The 22,700-nt window shown below is 35.9% G+C and overlaps 1 protein-coding gene across 1 annotated transcript in view; it reads left to right on the plus strand.

The window, feature by feature from the left end:
• The window catches only part of Bmp2k (BMP2 inducible kinase), a 120,177-nt gene that overhangs the window by 75,136 nt on the left and 22,341 nt on the right, over positions 1-22,700 (plus strand). The window contains exons 9-15 of the mRNA XM_013516102.1: positions 90-193; positions 1,584-1,663; positions 5,631-5,791; positions 9,835-10,028; positions 14,238-14,336; positions 15,176-15,363; positions 16,837-16,994. Coding sequence (XP_013371556.1) covers positions 90-193; positions 1,584-1,663; positions 5,631-5,791; positions 9,835-10,028; positions 14,238-14,336; positions 15,176-15,363; positions 16,837-16,994 — 984 coding nt within the window. The remainder of the gene's footprint in view (positions 1-89; positions 194-1,583; positions 1,664-5,630; positions 5,792-9,834; positions 10,029-14,237; positions 14,337-15,175; positions 15,364-16,836; positions 16,995-22,700) is intronic.

The raw sequence follows: 22,700 nt of genomic DNA on the forward strand, positions 1-22,700 counted from the left end.
ATGGAACAGAAAAGTATTTTTATCCTTTATAGTGTGCTTATTAGTAGCATATATAACTAGTAAAATGTCTTAACATTTTATTTTTCTAGGGTTCATGCTTGAACCAGACCCAGAGCATAGACCTGATATATTGCAAGTATCCTATTTTGCATTTAAATTTGCCAAAAAGGATTGTCCAGTTTCCAACATCCATGTGAGTAGTATTTTAAGTAGGGTGTGAATTTAATATCCATTTTATCATATACATGTATATAGACTCAGAGTTAATTATTTATGACAAATAGTCTGATAGTATGATTGCGATATTTTTGGTAAAAAGCCACATTTCCCAAACTGTGTCTTGAGGTGCCCTGCAGAATACATTTCACTTAAGAGCAGAACACAGTGACACAGACACAGACATTTCTTCTCATTAAGTTTTAGGTCTAGCTGTTTAATCAAAAAGACTGGTTTGTTTTGTTTTGTTTTGCCTAGAGGTGTGAAAAATGGAAACATTTGTTGAGATAGATACAAAATATTCTGGTAAACAAGAAAATTTGGGAACCTTTAGTGTAAAGAGCAAAGACCTCAGTTAATTTTATCTTTATCAGTGACTGCTTTTGTGTATTTTGGGGGGTTAGCCACCCCCCCCATAAAACAAAGTCAGTAATTGTAAAGATTACAACTATTTACAACCCAGTCCCTAGTTCATGAAAGGTGCCCATTTGGAAATAGCTAATAACGTTCAAAGACTTTGAATTCTATTTGCTGTTTACACACTGCATTAACTACTTCAGATGAACTGTTTATGGCAAATCTCTGCTAATTTTAATAAAGGTTGCTAGAATCATCACTGATTTTAAGCCATTCTCAACTTCATAAACGTCATTCTGGCGTGACTTGTTCTTATATGTTTCTTTTATGTCTAACTTAACTCACTACTTAAAAATAAAAGAATATGATGAACCATTTATTGTTGCTTTTACCATATCAATTTAATATTTTCCCTATTGAAGTTGAAAGCATTCAGTTGTAACATTCTACTACTGAAAGTAGCATTATTTGCCATTGAACTTGATTTTTAAACTTCTACTTAAGTAATACTTATTGATTGCCTACCTCGAGTCAAACATTGGATATAAACAAATAAGTAAAGCCTTCTGTTCCCACTTTCTGAAAATTATTTGTGGTACAGTATGTAGAAACTTTATCCTTAGCCTTGGCATTAACTTCTTTTTCTGGAGTGCAAAACAGTCTTTGATTTAAAAGTGTAATATAGCATTTCTTTTTACCTAAATTTTATCCATCTGTGCATTGCACACAGTGATACTTTGTGTATTTTCCAAAGATTTCTGGGGATAGTTATGAAAGTGACATGTGTGTGACATCTAGTGATATTTACAGAGTAGATCTGGCAGATATATGTGAATAATTTTTAGGTTTCTGATGGGAAAAAAATAGTATCTCAGAGGTAGTATTTTTTAATACATGTCCTTAATATGTTAAGCTTAATAAACCTTTCAGTAACATGTCCTTAATATGTTAAGCTTAATAAACCTTTTTGTACTTAAAAACTAAAATGAAATTTTATTTTTTCTTTCAAGAATTCTTCGATTCCTTCAGCTCTTCCTGAACCGATGACTGCTGCTGAAGCAGCTGCTAAGAAAAGCCATATGAAAGCCAGGTAGGCACAGCTGTGATAAAATTGAGAGGGCATTTTTAAAAAAGTTATTCATTTTTAAAAAAGTTATTTTTAAAAAAGTAGGTCTTGTTTTAATCCTGGCAAATGTCATTGACTGAATATCATCTTCACCCATTAAAAAATGTATGTTACTTATTGCCTGTGGAATAGTTTAGATAGCAAATGTTCTAGTTACTTTTCTCAGTGCTGAGACAAAACACCTGACACCCAGAGTTACAGAGGAGAGGTTCATTTGGCTCACAGTTTGTGGAGGTTCAGTTCATAGTTGGTTGGCTTCAAGGCAGGTGGCATGGCAGAGGGGCGTCGTGGAGAAGCAGTTCATGGTCGTGGAGAAGCAGTTCATGGCAGCAAAGTAGGAAACAGCGAGCAATGGCAACAGCCTTCTTTCTGTCCCTTACGTTCTACCCAGGCTGCTCACCTTCAAGGCGTGTCACTCACACCCAGGGCGGGGCACTCCTAATTCTAGCATCGCACTTTGGAGAATTCCAGCATCACATCTCTAGTGCCAGCATCACACGCTCTAGATCCAGCTACCTCTGAAAAACCTCACCTATGCCCACATGAGGTTTTAAGGGGACATCTAGACACAAACCATAACAGGAAGTATAAAAATAATCTTTTTAGAATATTAGATACAGGATTTATATCTAATATAAAAGTTTGAAGTGAGCTGGGGTGCATACTTGTAATCCCAGCATTTGGGAGGCAGAGGCAGGAGGATTGCCACAAGTTTGAGGCCAGCCTGGGCTACATAGCAAGGCCAACCTGAACTGTGTAGTGAGACCTTGTCTCAAAAAAGAGGTGTATCATGTTAACTTTTAATGACTTTTCTGTACTTTTTTCTGTATATCTGTTGGATTATCAGACAAGGTAGTATTGCATTTGGGGAGATTCATGAGTTACAGCTTTGTTTGTATTATATCTTATGCTAATTATTTTATTTGACATACAAAAATACATTATATGCATGATACAAATACTGGGATTACAATGAGAAAGAAGTAGTTATTTCCAGGGAGTTTGCAGTGGTAATTGTAAATGATTACAACCTGATACACAGTGTGAATAAAGGCAAAAGACTGGGAGCAGGGAAAACAACAGGATGAAAGGGATGCTTTCTTTGGGGGTTGCAGAATTCTTTCTTGAAGGATGGGTCCTCATTCCCTGGAGGGGTTGCAGTGAAACTAAAGCAGTCCTGGTGATACCATAGGACTGGAGCATAAGGAGAAGTCCTCGGGAATAGTGGGAAAGGAAGGTGCTGTAATAGGTTCATGCCAATCACGAGCAACTAGATTGATGTGGCATGCTGAGAGATGAGGGCTTTGGTCTTGAGGCCAGTGAATCCTCAACTTCCAGTCAACTCTGACTTGGTTGTAAGATGTATTAGATATAATCTCTACTCATAAATGGTTAAAGTATCATTTGTAACTTACTTTAAAAAAATCTAGTATCGCTCTAAAAATATCTTCATTCACTTGAATTTCAAAATGGTATCTTGAGGAAGGGGTAGAATAAAGTTATATCTAACCTGCAGGAATCTAGCATGACCACCAATCTCTGTGTGTGATAAAACTTTAATTAGCAGCTACTGTTGTTACTGAGTGCTAATTATGAATTATTGTGAGATTTGTTAGTTGAATTTTATTGTTACTTGTTTTTAATTATTGACCAATAAATCTTTAGGAAGGTAGTTGCAAATTAAAAAATGAGTCAACTGAACAAGAATGATTTGAATATTTTTAAACTATGACACATAAGTTGTAGCTATACAGTCACAAACAAATGAAATAATGCCATTTGGATTTGCAGTGCTTATTTAAAACATTAATATATACACATGTCAAAACATAACATCGTGGCCTATTAATGTGTACAGTTTTTATGATTTTAATAAGAGTTAACAAATTAAATTTGTAGAGTTTATAGTATATTCATTCTGTGCCTTATGTATATTAAAATAAAAGGTTCAGTGGTGTTGATTGGTCATTCAGATAAATTTACTCTATTAAAGTCACTAGAGTACTTGAAAAAAATCTAAATGTGTATAAAACTTAATATTACAAATTAGGTTTTTCATGTAAATGCCATATTTTGGGGAAAGAATCTTTGCAGAGTTAATTTCATTATTCAGCAGACATTAATGGATATTTTAACCCACACACCCTGCCTTCAGCTGTGGCACCCTACTTTACCTCTCAGAAAGCCAGACTTGCCATGTATTCTTGACACTGTTAAACCTGTGAAGGTTATTTGACATATGTGCCTGAAAGATAGAAATGTTGTGCATTGGCAGAGGGACACATTGAGGGGTTTTCAGGAGGAGAGAGGTCTGAGTTTTTAGGACAGCTGTTCCTGTGATACTGAAGAGGAAAGGAAAGGACTCTAGAAAGGTTGCAAAGGGGAGAATGAGACAGTGCGGCAGTGTAGCAGCATTGATGCCGTAAGTAGTGTCTTTTCGTCGGGGGTTGGCTTCTCTTTGCTTAATCTGTCCAAGATATTTTTTCCCATCCCTTCCTTCACAGAGAATACCTAGCAGCTTAATGAAGTAATAGTTTTTTTTTGTTTGCAGCTTAATGAAGTAATAGTTTGCAGCTTAATGAAGTAATAGTTACTTAAAAATTTTAATCTCTAGTGCCTACCTGAAGTCTTCTTTAGCCAAATTAAGGATAGAATTACTTCTTCAAGAAACTCCTGGCAGTACTAGGTTAGCTCTGAATATTTTATTCTTACATTTTATTTTATGTTCAGCAACACATGCCTTAAATTCTTAGAGGATAGAATGTTGTACAGTAGACCTCAGTAATGTATCATAGATAGTAATACATTATTAAAGAAGATATTACATTGAACAAGGTCTTCTTGACTTGTAACATGCTTTTTAGAAGATTGCTCCATGATCATGCATGTTGTATATCTCTGAAGAGCAGTTTAGACCAGGAACATGGAAAAGTTTGGTCTGTGCAACCAACTTAATAACAATTGGAGAGCTAAGCTAAAGAGTGTGTATAATATTTATTTCAAATTACTTAAGGTTAGGCAGTATAACATTGGTTTTAGTGCCATATTCTAATTTGAATTTATAAATACTTGTTAAATGAGGTAATTGTCCGTATGTATAAATGATCTTTTATTGCCTTAGCTCAGTTTTCATATGATTTGTTCAATATATATCTATCCCATTTAAAACATGTTATTTTTTAGAAGACAACACACATTCCATATATTTCTATGCCGTTTTGAAATCTTCTGATTTAATTTTGTCTTTCCTGTTGGAAAGATAGTTGTTAACTGGGCTCCCTCTTGTGGTACATTTAGATATTAGCAAAGAATTTTACAGATACGCAATATAGGTAGGGTTTTCTCTAAATACAGTGCTGCCAGCTTAATAAATCATATGTAGGTAAAACTTTCAAGAATTAAATCATTTGAAAGTATGGTGAGATAATTTAGGAAAGAGGTTTTATGGCAAATCCTGTTGGAAAGTGAAAAATTGATGCACTTGAAAAGTATTTGAGTTTCTATTGAATTTATAGAAAGAAAAATTGATAAATATGTTAAAGAGTCCAGTTTGTGGGAGATTATTTCTTCTTGTTTCTCTTCAAACGGTTGGATTTTAGTTTTTTTTTCTAAAACCCTATGAGAAGGTTTTTGTTTGTTTTCTTTCAATGTCATCTCATTTCCTTAAAGGTAATCTTTAGGACTATATGCTGTTTTCTTTCATCTTCTACAGCAAACTATAAATGGTAGCATCCTGTTTTAAAGAAAATGGTTAATTTTGTTTTCTTGTCTGCTCATCATTAAACATGTACTGTTTGAGAGAGACTTGGGAAGAAGCCAAGAGAACAAAGTGAGCATCTAGAATAATTACATGCATTTGTTGAGGTATTTTATAGAAAAAAGTAAATTAGAAATAATCACAATATTTGGAATGAAATGTGTTCTGTTGTAGAATAACAGATACCATTGGACCAACAGAAACCTCAATTGCACCAAGACAAAGACCAAAGGCCAACTCTACTACTGCCACTCCCAGTGTACTGACCATTCAAAGTTCAGCAACTCCTGTGAAAGTCCCTGCTCCTGGTGAATTTGGTAACCATAGACCAAAAGGTAATGTAACCTTGTCCCTTCTTAGTCAATATAAATAAACCTTTTATGGTTTCATTTTTTATGGGTATAAATTACCAGAAAACTTAATTTTGAAAGCAGGTAACATGAAGTTTCCAGACACTTTCTACTGATGTCTAGTAAACTTGGCTGTTTTTCTAAAGGTAAACAAAGGGAAGTTATTGGCAGTGTAAAAGTATAATACAGAAAGCTCACAGTTTGCTTTGGTTCTATAAATACAAACTATTTCTAGAGTCATCAGCTAATAGGGATGAGATAGGTAATGATAAGGTTCAAGAGTGTAGAAAATTCTCTGTTTTGCTGGAAAGAAGGTGGTTGAATCTCTGCTCTTATAAAGTTATGTCTTTGCACTAAATCTAGAACTCGGCGAAGGAATCATATGGACATTGCAGTATAAAAACTGTTTTCCTCATTTGGTTTTGAGAAAACGTATTTTTCTAATCTAAAATATCTTGTAAAAATTATGGTGCAGAGTGGTACTTAAAATTTTTTTTTTTTTTCAGTCCAGCATGGTGGTACATGCCTTTAATCCCATCTGTTTGGGAGACTGAGGTTGGAGGATTATGAGTTTGAGGCCAGCCTGGGGCAACTTTGTGAGTCCCTGTCTCAAAATAAGTAAGGGCCAAAGATGTACTTCAGTGGTAGGGTGTTTGACAAGAATGAATGAGGCTCTGGGTTCAGTTCCCAGTGCTACAAATGGGAGGAAAAGTCCCCTATGGAAATATTGCTGATTTTAGAGAGTAAATGTTATCTCTTAAGGGTCAGGTGAAGGTGAAGATTCTCCTCAAAGAAACTCAAATTTGTACTTTATTTCATGACGTCTGTCTTTTTAATGTTAAAATGTTTTCATCTAGGATAATATGATGGTGAAGAGCCCATTCTTTGAAGCTCTTGAATCTGGTTTGAGTATTTATCTCATTTTTTAGTAATAATACCTTTTAAAAATTCTAGTACCTATTTTATAGGATTGTTGGGAAAAGTACATAACTGCATAATATAGTACTTGGTATAAAGTATGCCCGTAAGAAATGTTAACTATTACCTAGTGTTATTAGTGAAGTAAGTTACTTGATTAAGGAAGATAATTTTGTCTGTTTTTTTTTGGTGCCAGGAATCAAACCCAGGACCTTGCGCTTGCCAGGCAGGTGCTGTGCTGCTGAACTATATCCCCAGCCTATTAACGTTTATTTTTATATTACCTTGAATACTGCTATATACTTCTGTGGTAATCAGGTACACCAGTTGTAGTACTCCATGAAAATGGGAAAATAATGGAAATTTTAAATCTTTGGATTTAATTCCTGTTTTGCCATTTCTTAGTGTCACTATTGTTCTGTTTATATGAGCATAATAACTAGAATGGTACCTCAGTTCATGAACTTGTTTTATAGTTGTGGGCAAGATGGCCGTGTTTGTGTTTGTGTGAGGAAGATGACCATGGTTGCGTGTGTCACCTGATGTGGAGTTTATGAATGAAAGCAAAACTTCGTTGAATGCTTTTGTTTGGGAACCAAATTTTTTGCAAACAGAAGCATTTGCTAACCAAGGTATCACTACTTTTCTTGTTTTGTAGATTCAATAACAAGGTATACTTTTTCTAGAAAAAGTCTGTCTCAAGCATTCAATGTTCTCTTTTTTTCTACGTTTTTTGGGTGGAGATCTTACCTACCTTATTTACCATGTATCAGTGTTCTCCAGCCAAAGACCATTGGGAACACATTTGTACTTTAGCAAATTAGGCTTATTATTCTAAAACTATGGGAATCTGTGAGGTGACTCACAGTAAGACGGTGACTCAGTAAGACGGTGTACTCAGTAAGAAGGTGACTCAGTAAGACGGTGTTTGAAAAAAAATTACTGAAGGATTTAGGCTTTTTTAGGTAATTTTGGGGAGGCTTTAAGAAAGTGAATCTTACTGGATTCTATTTGAAAACAGGGATATATGATTAGGTAGGTATCATATCTTTTTTTTTTTTTCTTTTTTTGAAGATGGGGTCTCACTATGTAGTTTAGTCTGTCCTTGAATTCACTATGTAGCCCAGGTTGGCTTCAAACTTACAGTGATCCTCCTGCCTCGGCCACGCAGGTGCTAGGATTATAGGTATGCACCACCATGCCCAGCTAGTATCTTAAATCTTACCTAGGTTTTATGTAGGTTATTTTTGTGGGCAGTGTTTTGGGCAGTGCTAATGATTCTGTCTGTGTTCAGATGTGAATATGGAATATGAAATGGTTTTGTTTTCTTGATCCGTTATAGTCATAGAGTGACTTTGTTTGATGATAGCTTTGTTTATTGTCCTTTTTGGTGATTCTGGGGATTGAACCTGGGGCCTTCACATGGGGCTACATTCCCTAGCCATTTTCTTTTAAGACAGAACTTGCTAAGTTGCTCAGATTGGGCTTTTGAACTTGTGATCATCTTTGAAGAGCCTTGTGGCACTAAAGAAGAGCCACAATTTGTAATATAAGGAGTGAGCCTCATAGTCATTTCACGATGGTCCATGGCTTATAATTGGGCTCTATATGTGCTTTTCAGCCACACATCAAGCTTCTGAGAGATGACTGCATAGCTAAGGAGCCTAACTTTACTATTCTTCCATCTGGAAAGATATATACTTAAAAGATGGCTATATCTGTGTGGTGGAATGGTTTTCATTTTCTTCCTTTTATTTTTATAACTATTTTGTCTTTAAGAATAATTAAACAACTTTTTTTCTTATAATTAGAAGAATTAGAAATAGTTTGGAAACTGTTTTCACAGAGACATTATACTTAGACCTGAGGAGGTTTGAAGATATTAATATTTATGAAACTTTGGTCTTTCTTTGTACTCTCCCTTTACTCTTTTCTTCCCCTTTGGTTTAAGCAATTATTATTTAGTCAGGTTTCCATCAGCATAACAAAATACCTGAGGGAATTAATTTAGTTAGAACAAAGGTTTATTTTGGCTTACAGTGTTAGAAGTTTCAGTCCATGATTGGGTGGGCCCATTGCTCTTAAGCTTCCATTGTGGGTCCTGGATAGCAATGCAGAGACCACTTGGTGGAACAAATTGTTTACGTCCTGGCTAGAAAGCAAAAAGGGAAGAAGCTGGGGTCCCACAATCCCCTTCAAGGGCTCAGCCCCAGTGACCTAAGAACCTTCCATATGCCCCATCTCCTAAAGTTCTATCACCTCCCAATGGTGTCACCATGGGGACTAAGCTTTTAACACATGGATCCCTGGGGTATATGAAATATCCAAACTATCCATGCAATTATTTTTGAATAAGGGTAAGTCACTGGGAGAGAACACAGAAATTACAGTGTGTGTGTATATATATATATATATATATATATATATATATATACACACACAGTGTATAATTTTTATTTTTTAGTTAATTTCAAAAGTTTATTTGTGGAATTTTTTAAAGATGAAATTTATAGAGCTTGTGAATAAATGTCTATTTAGGAGATAGTGTTAATAGATTCACTAAAGTAAGCATTTAATGAACATCTTTAATATAAAAGGCTTTTTAAATCTCCAATAGGTAAGTATCACTCTGTCCTTCAGGGTCCTGGGCTAGATCATGGCCATATAAACCATTAATATATGCAAGATAGAATGAAGTAATAAATTGAGTGGAATTGCTAGATGAAGGAACAAGGAGGAGATTTGAGCTACACTTGAAAGGAAAAGAATGTGAATAAGTGGAAATGGCATTAGAGATTTAGAGACTCCTATCAGTGAAGATACTCAATATTATATGATATAGTTGAGATGTGTAGGTCAAACTGATAGGGCTGGTATGTTTATGGAGAGATGAAGCATAAAACAAAATGTTTCTAGGATTTGTTAGAGTTGTAGATGACAAAATTAACTTTCCTAGGCCTTTACAATTACAGTAAATTCTTTAGACTATGTACATGTGGAAGATTTTGTTTAGAAATTAATATAAGTGTGCTAGTAAATAATTATTGAGAACTAGCCATTTTGCTGAAATTATTAGTATATTAATGAAAATTTTTGGAAACCTATCCCAGGAGTCTTAAAACCTGGAAACGGTCCTGAAAGTTTACTGGGGCAGGGTCACCCTCAGCAGCCACCACAGCAGCACAGAGTCCTCCAGCAGCTCCAACAGGGAGACTGGAGATTACAGCAGCTTCATTCACAGCATCGCCAACCTCACCAGCAGCAACAGCAGCACCAGTTACTTCAGGACGCTTACATGCAGCAGGTAACCTTCTGTTACTTTGGATATAGGGTAGTGCTATGAAATCGATACAGTAGTGGAATACACAGAATTGTGTTTTGTATCATGGGCACTGCCTTACTTACTTTTCTCATTGCTTAGACAAAATATCTGATACCCAAAGTTAAAGGAGGAAAGGTTTATTTGACTCATAGTTTGTAGAGTTTCAGTTCATACTTGGCTGGCTTCAAGGCAGGGTGATGTGGTAGAGGGGTATCACAGAGTAGGCAGGCAGAAGGCAGCAAACAGCAAGTGATGAACAGTGACAAGTGACCTTCTTTCTCTCTCTTACATTTTATCCAGTACACTTACTGTTAGGGCAGGTAACATTCATATCCTTAATCCTAGCACAAAACCATGAATCAATCCCAGTATCGTATCCTTGATCCCAGCATACACACTATAGATCCAGTCACCTCTGAAAAAGCCCTACCCATTATCTCATGAGACTTTTGGAGAGACATCTAGACCTAAACCATGACATCCTCTACTGACCCCCCCAAATACTCATGTATATCCCTTTATACAAAAAGTATTTAATCCATCTCTAAGAGTTGCCAAAGTCCTAAGAGTTGCAGCATTGCTGAAAAGTCCAAGTCCAAAGTCTCCTCTGAGATTTAAGGCAAACACTTAGCTACAAGCCTTTGTACAAATGAAAAGGAAGTTAAACACTTCCAACATTCAATGGCACAAGATAGACATTACCATTCCAAAAGGTACAAATAGGGGGCTACAAAGGAATAGGATCAAAGCAATCCCAAAATCCAGCAGGGCAAACATTAATTAAGCCCTGTAGTTCCATATCCAGCAACCAAAGCAATCTGGCAAGAAGTGAACTCTAAAGGGCTTGTGTAACTATGTCCATATGGTACTTCTGGTGGTTGTAGCTCCCATGTCTTGTCTCTTGGGCCCACTCTACTCACTTCTTGCAGCTTTCCTCAGGTGATCAATGTGCCTGGCTTCTCCACCCTTCTGGGGTCCACTGTAGCTTTGGCATCACACTCACAGCTTCACACACTGCTTTCTCAGGGGCACATTGCCTGATGTCCTAGGCCTTGTTCTGAAATTGGAGTGGAAGCCTTCTTTACCCCACAACTCTTGCATTCTTTTTTTTTTTTTTTTTTTTTGGTTTTTCTCCGGTACCGGGAACCGAACTCACAACCTTCCGCATGCCAGGCAGGCGCTTTTGCCGCTGAGCTAAATCCCCAGCCCCCACAACTCTTGCATTCTGCATGCACCTAAAACCAACACCATGTGGGTGATGCCAGTGTCTGCTGCCAGCTGGAGTAGTAGTCAGGCATTGGTGTTATCCATAGGGTTGTTGTTGTGACATTACCTGGCCATGTGGTTTAGGAGCCTTTGGAACTAGCCTATGGGGAGAATTTGGAAAGGTTTGGAGAAGCCAGCTGAAAAAACAGCCCTGGAGTGACTTAAGCTTTACCTGATGGAAGATTCTGGTCTGAGCTTAGAAGACCGGAATGCTGATAGAAATGCCAGTAAAGACCTGACTCAGGAGATTTCTTCTAGGAAGAAGGACTGCAGTGGCTGTTGGATTCCAGATGATGTGTGTTATGCCTTGGCAGAAAGTTTGTCTGCATTTTGCTCAGGCCTGGAGACTTTGCCTGAGACTGAGATTAAGATTGGCAGACTAATTAATCTTGCAGAAGAAATTTCGAGTCAGTCTAATGTTGAGGTGGTGCCATGGTTACTGTTAGGGGCTTTTAGCCAGATTTATGTTGAGAGTAAAGAGCAAAGAGCCCAGCAGAATGATTTAAGACATTTTGAGTTTGACCAGAAAGGAAGCTATAGTAAAGTTGCAGCCTACAAAGATGGAACAGAAAAAAAAGTGGTTGCTGAAAAGACTAGCAGAAAAAGCCAAATATTTTAGAAGAAGACAACAGAAAAGATGGCCTAAGGACATCAGAAGAACCAGCAGAACTCCAAGCTTTGCAGCATTAGAGGTGCAAAGGTGAAAGACTTTGCTTTGAGAAGAGAGTCCCAGAGCACCATGTTCCAGAATGACGGCAGCCTAGAGAATTTGTTCCTTGGCTTTGGGTTCAGAGTGCTTTGATCTAGGCATTCAACCCCTACAGCCAAAATAGGAGGAAGCCTGGCTGCTGCTCTAGCTGGTGACATACATTGCCATCCCCCATGTGGTGCTAGTTTTAGGTGTGTACAGAATACAAGAATTGTGGAGTCAGGAAGTCTTCCACTCAGATTTCAGAAGAAGGCCTGGATGGTCAGGTAGTGTTCCCCTGAGAGGGCAGTGTGTCAAACTGTGAGTGTGAAGCTGAAGGTGTAGTGGGAACTCCAGAAGGTTGGAGAAGCCAAGAGAATGGATTGTCTTGGGAAAAACCATAAGAAGTAAGCAGAGTAGGCCCTAGAAAGAAGCCATGGGAGCTGCAACCAACCACAGTGCCCTAGGAGCAGAGCTGTCGAAGCCCTTTGGAATTGACACCTTGCCAGAGATTTCTGCATGTTGCTGGACATGGAACTATAGGATTTAATGTTTGCCCTGCTGGATTTTGGTCTTGTATTGATCATATTCCTTTGTATCACCCTATTTGTACTTTTTGGAATGGTAATGTCTATCTTGTGCCATTGAACACTGGAAGTGTTTAACTTCCTTTTCATTTGTACAAGGGCTTGTAGCTAAGTGTTTGCCTTAAATCTCAGAGGAGACTTTGGACTTGGGCTTTTCAGCAGTGCTGCAGTTTTTAGAACTTTGGCAACTCCTGGAGATGTACTTTTGCAGAAAGGGATATGCATGAGTGCTTTGGGGGCCTGGGGTGGAATGCTATGGCTTACGTCTAGCTATCCCCCCAAAGCCTCATGTGGTCATAAGTGGGGTGTTTTCACAGGTCGCTGGATCTAGAGTATGTGATGCTGGAATTAAGAGTATATGATTACTACATTAGTCTGCTGATTGGTTTGGCATAGTTCTGGCTATGGGTGCTATTTGCCCTAAGGAAAATTTAGAATATAAAGGGACAGGAAGAAGCTGCCATAGCCACTTGTCTCTCACTTGCTGACTTTTGCCTGCGTGAACTGTTTCTCCTGTGTGATGCCCCTTTCTCTGCTGTGCCACCCTGTCTTGGAGCCAGCCAACTGTGAATTGAAATCCTTATAACTGTGAGCCAAATAACCCATCCTCCTTTAGCTTTGTGTATTGAGTATTTTGTCTCAGCAATGAGAAATGTAACTAAGACAAGTACTTTGAACTCAAGATTGAAAGTAAGCGCTTCATTGATTTCCTGAATATAAAACAGTATGTAGTTAATGTGCACTTGATCAAATACTTAAGGTTACTCTGTTAAAGTGGATTTTATCATGGCCTTCAGAAGCACAGAATTTACGTGTAGTCATTAGGTATTTGGAAATAAACATCACAGTTTATGAGGAGTATTATCTGTTGAGGTTACAGTTTGGATTCACAGACTAATAGTGCTATTGTGGGAATATGATACTAATCTTTTCAGAAGTAACATTGTTTTATGCTTGATCTTAACTAAAAGGCTGAGAAGTGATATGACATTGTTTTAGATTTTTTTCTTTGTTTTTTTCTCCTGGCTTGGCATGGGGGCAGGAAGAGATACTTAAGAGTTGGAAGGACAAAAAATGAGCCCTATGAGTTTTATTCTGTTCTTTGTTTCATCAGAATCTGCAAATTTCTAGTTTCACTGAATTATTTTGAGTTGAACTACAGTTACTGTCATCATTTTCATTTTCTGAAATATTTTTGAGCCAGTTGTATGCATGATGCTTCTCAGGAGGTATCACTTTCCTCTAATTTTGCTTGATACAGCTAGAGTAGAAAGGAGTAGGGAAATGGTGCATGGGATGGCCAGAAGACACCACTGAAGGAGAAGTTGAGGAAAGTGGTATTAACTGTAAGGGGTCCTGGCCAGAGTTGCTTCAGGTGTCTTTATGCTCTAGGAAGAGGTGATAAAAATGTTCAGTGTCCGCTTTCTTCCAAACATCTTTAAACTGTGTTGGATACGGTTTTAGTTAAATCTGTTATATTTCATTGACAATTAATAAAACAATTTTGGTAACAACATATAAGTTATAATTACTTTATACATATCTACTTTCCATGTTATTGCTCTGGTAAAATCAGAACTTATAAAAAAGTGGTTCTGGCATATAAAGGCATGAATAATACTGATTAGTGTTTTTCTTTTCTCATTTTAGTACCAGCATGCAGTGCAGCAGCAACAGTTACTTCAACAACAGTTTTTAATGCATTCAGTGTATCAACCACAACCCCCACCATCACAGTATCCGACAGTGGTAAGTGTCATATAATTACTAGAGATCTCTCTGGTATGTATTATAATTTTGGAATTCACAGTATAAATGCTGTTATACAGAATTTAATAATTCAGAATTAGTTCAGGTTAGTGAATTGACATCTGTTTTATTGAAGACACTTACAAGCAATCTTTAATTGTGCTGACCTGTAGCACCTGAAAATGACATACTGCAATTGACTGATACCATGCTTCTTTCATAAGGAAGATGATCTGGTATGCAATCTTTTGCTCTCTGTCCCTTTCATTCAGTACATATCTATTGAATAAAATGAAATTTAAAGGAAAAGCATGTTTGTTTGCTTCAGGTACATGGTACTTCAGGATCTTTTTTACAGTAACTGTTTTACTAGTGATTTTAAGTACTCTCTTGCTTTTTCTTGTGTCTCAATGTCTCAGTGCTTGGCAGCTTGAACCGCAAGTGGTACATGACTGTCCCATGCATTACTGTTATCACTTGTATCATCAGTGGTACAAACTGGCTAATAGGATAGTCACACATGTACCACTGGTGGTACAAGCTGCCTTATGGCACGGTCATGCCTATACCACCGGTGCTCTTTAAGCCAGTGGAAATGTAATAAAGGAGGATGTTTAAAAAATGACCAAGGAACCCTAGGTTCACAATTTTTTTAATAGATATTATTTATCCTATTACAGTTTTCTAGTTAACAGAGCTGGTCCTTCAAATATACATAGTTTTCTAGGTTTCTAGTTTGCCACCAGTTTGAAAAGGAAGAAATGGAGTAAATATTTGTTAAACTGAAAATGCTTTGGTGAGTTATGGGTTCATTTGGATGGTGCTGTTTGCTGTTTCAGATGCAGCAGTATCAGCAGGCTTTCTTGCAGCAGCAACAGATGCTAGCTCAGCATCAGCAGTCTCGACAGCAGGCATCACCTGAATATCTTACCTCCCCTCAAGAGTTTTCACCATCCTTAGTTTCTTACACTTCATCTCTACCAGCTCAGATTGGAACCATAGTGGACTCCTCTTACAGTGCCAATAGGCAAGTATTTTTCCTGTCAGTGCGAAGAAATTATTGTGGAAATGGATGCTGTTGTAGAGTGGAGTAATTATATATAACTCCTAAATTAACTTAGAGTCTGTCTTCTTGTAGAGCCACCTTTCTTCTCTTCTAGTCCTCTCTTCTATTCTCTGAGTCCTTATCCTTTTATTTCCACCAGTTCTGCTAACTGTGGTTTACAGATAAAGCTTAGCAGCCTTTAGACCTTTACCCCTGGGCTGCACCCCTAGTCCTTCTTTTTCCTGTTTTTAGTGAGGAAACTCATTTCATTTTTATCATTGGGCACTTATTTTCAGATATGTCTGTTTTTGCAAATTTGTTACATTACTACTTGCATTCCATAGTTTATATTTTAGTGCTTATAACTTGTTTGATCTTATTATTTACAATATGCTATTGGTGTTATTAAAGTGCTGTGTATGCAAAGTGAAAAATTGTAGCTAGAATGGGAAAATGACAAAAAATGCAGAGGTTTCAGCCTTTGCAGGAAGGAGTGGTATATACACATACTGTTTTCTTTTTCTTTTGATGTTACTGGGGCTTAACTTTGTGCCTCAGGCATGCCAGGCATGTGCTCTATGAATGAGCTACATCTGTAGCCCTTGTAGACATATTTTAATGTTTTCAAACTGTAGGATAAGATTACACACTGTTGAGTACAATCTTCCAAGAATTCATACATTCATCCTAGGAATGAGGCTGTGTGATTCAGATAGAGAGTCAGAAGTGGATCGTTGATAGACAGGAGGGAACATGCTCTTGAGTTTCCTCCTTTCTGCTTTGTGTTCTAAGAACCCAGAAAGTGCTTGAAAACAATTTTGGGGTTGGGAATGGGCAATCTTAGCAGGTCATCCTCTATAGGTAAATATATGTAAGGAATATCTTTTTCAAAAGGAAAATGACTATAGTATCTTGCACAGTATGTGCAAGGACGGTATGTAATAAGTTGTTATTTTGAAGTAATACTGTTGGAGAAAGTATTTCTTCAAAATAACTACTTATTACGTACTGTCCTGGTTATGCAGGATACTACAGTAAACTTCAAACTTGTATACTATGGGAATAATTTATTTATCAAGTGTTTCCTTTAATTTATTATTTCCAGACACTGTTTTTCTTGCTTTATATGTCTTAAATCATTTAATTTCCTCAGTAACCCTGTGAGGTATATACTGTCACTCTTCTGCTTTACCTGAGGAAGCTGAGGCACAGAGGGGTTAAGGAGCACAGCTAGTGTTCTTTACACAGGAGATGATGAAGCCAGTGTGCTTTATGCAGGTGGTTCAGATCCCAAGTTGTTTTTCTCTCCATCCCATACCCATAATCTGCCATCTCCATTATAGTAAAATGGCCTAGTTATTTAAGCATTTATAAAGTGTGAACTGGTACACTGTACTTTTAAAAAAATTCTAATGTTTTTGTTTCCCTTTTTTTTTCTCTCAATCGTTGTAATAGGTCAATGTCTGAGAAAGAGACAGTTGCAAATTTTACAAATCAGAAGAACATCAATAACCCACCTGATATGTCAGGGTGGAATCCTTTTGGAGAGGATAATTTCTCCAAGTTAACAGAAGAGGAATTGTTGGACAGAGAATTTGACCTTCTAAGATCAAGTAAGGGACACTTGAAGGCTTATTTTGCATCAGAGTAAAATAACAGCTCTCTAATTATTCAGCAAGGCCAAAGACTGTTTTGAAGTGTTATATATAGAACATTCTTTTTGTGCATTTGAGGGCAAAATTCAGGCCATCTTTCACATATACTACCAAACTACGTCGTGTGCGTCAAACTAGTTGCTTGATAATGGCTGTTAAACCCAAGATTGCTGGTAGTATGCTAATATCCTCACATTTAAATACTACATATCTATGAATGTTGGAATATCTTCAAAACATTGAAAATTAATGTTCAAATAAAAAGACATTAGTATCTTACCTTACTAATCATTTCGTAGATCTCTTTTGTTGCACACTCAATTGAAAATATTGTGGGTCTGAGATGCCCTTTGAAAATGCCTAAAAGAAAATGGGGACTACTACATTATGTTAATGTTCTGTAATACCTTTTTAACGAGTGGTCACAGAATAGGGCTGCTTTGTTGTGCTGATATGGCAAAAGTTAAATAAATTCTTTTCTACCTTAAATCAGTAATGTTTTTACTTGGAATCATTCTTTGCCTTTTCTGAAACTACCTAATATATGTCAGGCCTCTTATATATATATGTCAGGCCTCTTCACACCTATTTTAAAAATGTTCTGTTTTTTGAAGCAGATTCTGGAATGTTTTGAGATTTGCAAAATAGAATCATAAAGCTTACTTCTGGATACACAGATAATCTTTAAGGTTTCTGAGGTGTGTGTGTGTGTGCACACGTACATGAACATACACAAGTGTTTGCATGTGAAAAGAAGGCCCCAATAATGCCCAGTTCTACTTTATATTTTTATTTAGTTAACTGGCTTTTTGAAGACATGTAATAGATGAAATGCTTTATTCCAAGCTAGAATATTTCTTTTTGTAAAATTTATAAGTTCCTTGCATTTAACTAAGGATAGTTGTGTGGGATTTAAATTTGTATTTACATATTGGGTATATATTATGAAAGCCCAATTGATGATTAAATGTAGATATAAAAATGAGTTCTGAGCTCTTAATAAAAGTTTGCTAATTTTAGTAAAACCAGTTTTACATCTTACTGCATTTTTTTAAACCACAAATTTTTTGTTGGCATTTTGTCTTGTAATTTATATTTTAATATTCCCTAAAGCAAGGTTTTTAAAAAGGAAAGTGTGTGTCTTTCTTTGGAAGAGATAGTAGGGGGAAGATAGAGGGAGTAGCCAAATTGTAATTTATAGGATTATTTTAATAGCAAAAGATACTCATTTTAATTTTCTACTCCTTGGGTAAAAAGAAAGTTTTTTTTTTAAATCAACTTACAGAATAGGTAAAGGATTTTCCTTTTGTACCATAGAAAATGTGCTATTCTAAGCTTCTTAGAATTGTAATGACACTTAAGTTTTTTATTTCTTTGGCATAGATAAGAATGTTATATAAACACACCTATGTGTATAACTTCAGCAGTATTTGGTTTAGCTTGTAAAATCTTGAACCAGCTATTTATTTTCAGACTTCAATGCCAGATAATATATATATAATCTGTATATTTGTGGATACATGTATGCCAAAGATAGTTTAGATTTCATTGCAGTGTTCATTATAGAAATGTATCAATGAAAACACAAAAAGAGCTTTATCTGAAGGTCAGACTTGGAGCAACCTCTGCCATTTGGAAGAAAGTCAATTCCCATGCTACTGAAATCCCTGCCACCAGGCCTTTACATTTAACACATAGTACCAGAAAATAGGATTTTGATTCCTGACAGTGGCATTTAATAAGATTATAATCTGAGTGAAGTCACTCAGCTGCTGTCAGTCTCACAACCTTTTTTATAACCTGGCATAGATAGTACCTGTTTCATGAGTTTCTGTGGAGAACTTAATGAAGTAATGCTTTTAAAGAGTCTGGACACTGGTAAATAAATACAGCTTTCCATTTCCTAACCTTCTGTATAAGTCTTTAGGCTTTGACTTGAGGTTTTGGGTCTCCAGTTGGTATTTAAAAATTATATCTAGATGGTCAAGTTTCTCAGCTGCTCATCTAAAAATCAAATTAGAAATGGCCTTGTGGGCAAATAGCAATAGCAGAAGGAACAAATGACAGCAAGAAAACTGATGGGAAACTACCTGTTTTTTCTGTAACCATTAACAGCCATTGTAGTGGCTCAGACATCTTCAGTAAAGTTTATAAAGAGACTAACAATGTGTAGAATATATAGTTTAGAAATATTTTCTCTCAAAGTTTTATTTAACTATAATAGTCATTTTTACTATCTCTTTAAGATAGAAACACTATGTATGTAATATTTGATCAACTTGATGGGGTTTAAATTATACCAATAAGCAAAAGACTGCTACCAACACCTTAAGAATTTCAGTAGAAGACTGATTACGTTGAAAATTGGTGGTGTTATTAGTTGGTTTTTCTTTCCTAACAACTTTTTCTAAAATGAAGAAATAAATTACTGATGCATTTGAAATACCAAACAGGGTATTTGTGCCTTGTTTCTTGACACAGATAGTTGTTAACAATTTCCAAAGTTGCTTTTAAAGCAGTTTATGGGCCAGGGATTTAGCTCTGTGGCATAAGCGCCTGTCTGGCAAACACAAGGTCCTGAGTTGGATTCTTGGTACCAAAAAAAAAAAAAAAAAAAAAAAAAAAAAAATATATATATATATATATATATATATATGTAGTTTTGAAATGCTTTTCTGTGTGAAACTGAAAGCTTTTACATGGTCCTTAAAAATACAGGTATTGTCTGTATAATGATGTAATGGTTGTGAAGCAACCTACAGTCAGAATATACATAGGCATTTAAGGTTGTTCTTGTAAAGTGATACTTAATTATTTCTTTAAGAAATAAAGAAAAGTAGAAGAATGTATTGTCTAGGAAATGTTTTATTTTTGTGTATTACCCAGAAGGTAATTTTAAAAGCATAGTAACATTTTGAGATATTAATATTAGTAATAACTTTTTTTAGTGATCATTAGTAAAATAGTTGATTGCTTATACTATGCAGAGATTTAACATATAAAATTTGTGTTTTACCTACATTGTAAATGAATGCTATTTATGGTTCAGAAGTTTTAGCATTGGTAATAAAGCTTGTACAATATTTTTTTAAAACTTAAGCTTGTATTTGTCATTGTCTTTTGTACCAAATATCCAGATTTGGATGCAAAATTTACATATCTAATTGTCAAAATATTTAGTGTATTTAACTAATTAGAGTTGAGGTATTTGGGGAAATTATTAAAATAGTTGTATAGTCATTAATTAAGAATAATTAAAAAATTTTGGGTGATGGATTTGTTTGTTTAACATTTCATCAAAATAAGTAAAGAGGAAGAAATGGGTACCCCAAAGATTGTGATCACTGTGCTGTTCTATTGAATGTTTTTCCTGAGACGCCACAGAATGTAATTAGTTTATTATAGAACATTAACTCTCACTTCTCTTTAGCTCATTTAGACCTGTTACTGTGCCTGCAGTTCAAACTAACACACTTTTCAGGTACACTAGAACAGTTTCAAGGGTATCAGATAAAGACTATTCTTTAAAACTTCAGCCATTAACCTGTTTTTGGCCTTTTCGGTCATTATCCATATAAGGACAGAATGAACTTTATACAATCTTAAAAATTTTATGGTGATATAATGGAGTGTACTTTGATTCTAGGATTTCTGTATTTTTGCCATTTGTGTCAGTTAAAATTCTTGAAAAGATAACTGTCTTTGTGAGCATAATTCTTTGGGAAGGTAGGAAGAGGTAGGTGGGTTTCTTATATTGGACAAATACAAGAAACTTAGTATTTATTCTGCTCTAAAGAAACCAGTCACTTGACAGTAGTACTTAAGTACATTTTAGGGTTGACTATATTTGAACAGTAGTTCTATCTAACCATTTTATTTTCATTTATAATTATTTAAAAACTAATGTGTATTCATTTCGTATTTTGTGTCCTGGGGACCCAGCTTATCATGAACTTTAGAAATCCAAGTGACTTAAACATGTTCATTAAACTGATTCTGTTTTGTGAAACATTAAGAATATGATTCATTTTATTATGAATTTTTGATTTAAAGTAATATCTATTTTAAAATAATGAATTTTGCCAGGTGTGGTGGTGCATCCCTGTAATCCCAGCACTCGGAAGGCTGAGGCAGGGAGGATCATTGTGAGTTCGAGACCAGCCTGGGCTACAAAGTGAGATCCTGTCTCAAAAAGTCAAAAAAAAAAAAAAAAAGAATTTTGCATTGAACAGTGTCTCCCATAGAAGTTTTTGGTTACTTATGGGGACTCATGTAAAAATTAATTTACTGCCACATGACTGTACACTTGTCATAACTGCACAGTGTTCTTTGTATATACAGTATCATAAACCCCCGGCATGGATTGATGGAGACAGGGTACCAAGTGCATAAGGATTCAAAGAGCATTGGTAGTAACTTTGCAGTTTTGTAATCTGGAACTATTGATATAATAGTGGTTTATAAATTGGAAAGCACTTTAAAATTCAGATTCCTTAAGTCCAGGTAACTACATTTAGTATAGGAATCCTGACAGTTGACTTGGTCAGTATCTGTACACCCTTTTAGTCTTGATTTTCAAGAATGAGAGCTCTTGGATATTGCTGTGCAGTGGTTATAATTCTGAGTTACCCAGTTGTTCTTTCCCAGGCCCAGTTTCCTTCGTCCTCACTCTTTTATACCAGAATCTTGAGGGTGAGAGATGGACTGGAAAGGACTGGGAAGTCTAGGACAAGGCATGCTTCCTGGGTCACAGTTACTCTGTAAGTGCATTCTGGGCTTAATAAAAGAGGTATCCACAGGTAATTTCTCTTGATTCAGTGACTCTTAGGCATGGACTTAAAAATCTGATTATGGCTCCCCGATAGAGTAAGTTAGAAATATTTCCTTATGTATTTTTGAAGAAAGATTACTTTTTTAGAAAGATACTGTAAGAAGAGCTTCTCTTAAATAGGTGTTTTGACAACAAAATGTTAAAAAAATATTTTCTGTGGTACAGTGAGCATTTGTTACTGATTTCTTGAATTAAATACACATTTATTATCTTAAAAAATAAATAACTAAAATAAATTTTCATTGTTTTCATTTCAGTGTTGCAGGTGAAAAGTAGCACTTCACTTTTCCGTTTGTAAATCAATTTTCAGAAGTATTCTGTTAGTATCAGTGTTTCAACATAGTATTTGAACAAAATTTTAATTAAAAATTTAAACAACCCAGAGTTTTATGTGGGTCTTGCAGTTTGTCTTAGCTATAAAAGCTATTAATTGTATCTGTTGTCCTAAAGGCTTTTTAAAACTATCAAGTATATTCAGGATGTTATGTACTCCAGTGTCTTGGCATTTCAAGAGTTGCACTCCATGGACACCTGGGGTCTTGTTGATGTGCAAAATCTCAGTACCCACCCATATAAGGAACCTGAATCTGCATTTTAACTAATTCTTCGGTGATTAGAATGCACATCAGTTAAATTTGAGAAGTATTGTCATGCATTGGTGGTGGACCTGGGCATGTGCTGCAGGGGGCTGTTTGTATCATTGAAAGCTCTAAAACAGTGATGGTGAATCTTTAAGCACTTTGAATGATAACAAACAGTCCATCAAGGCCCCCTTACCATAGGTTTGCCACCAATGCTCTCTGAGGTTCCCTATCACTGTGGGATGCAGCTTT

The sequence above is a fragment of the Chinchilla lanigera genome, unplaced genomic scaffold (genome assembly GCF_000276665.1).
Source record: "Chinchilla lanigera isolate Chin_1 unplaced genomic scaffold, ChiLan1.0 scaffold00032, whole genome shotgun sequence".
NCBI lineage: Eukaryota > Metazoa > Chordata > Mammalia > Rodentia > Chinchillidae > Chinchilla > Chinchilla lanigera.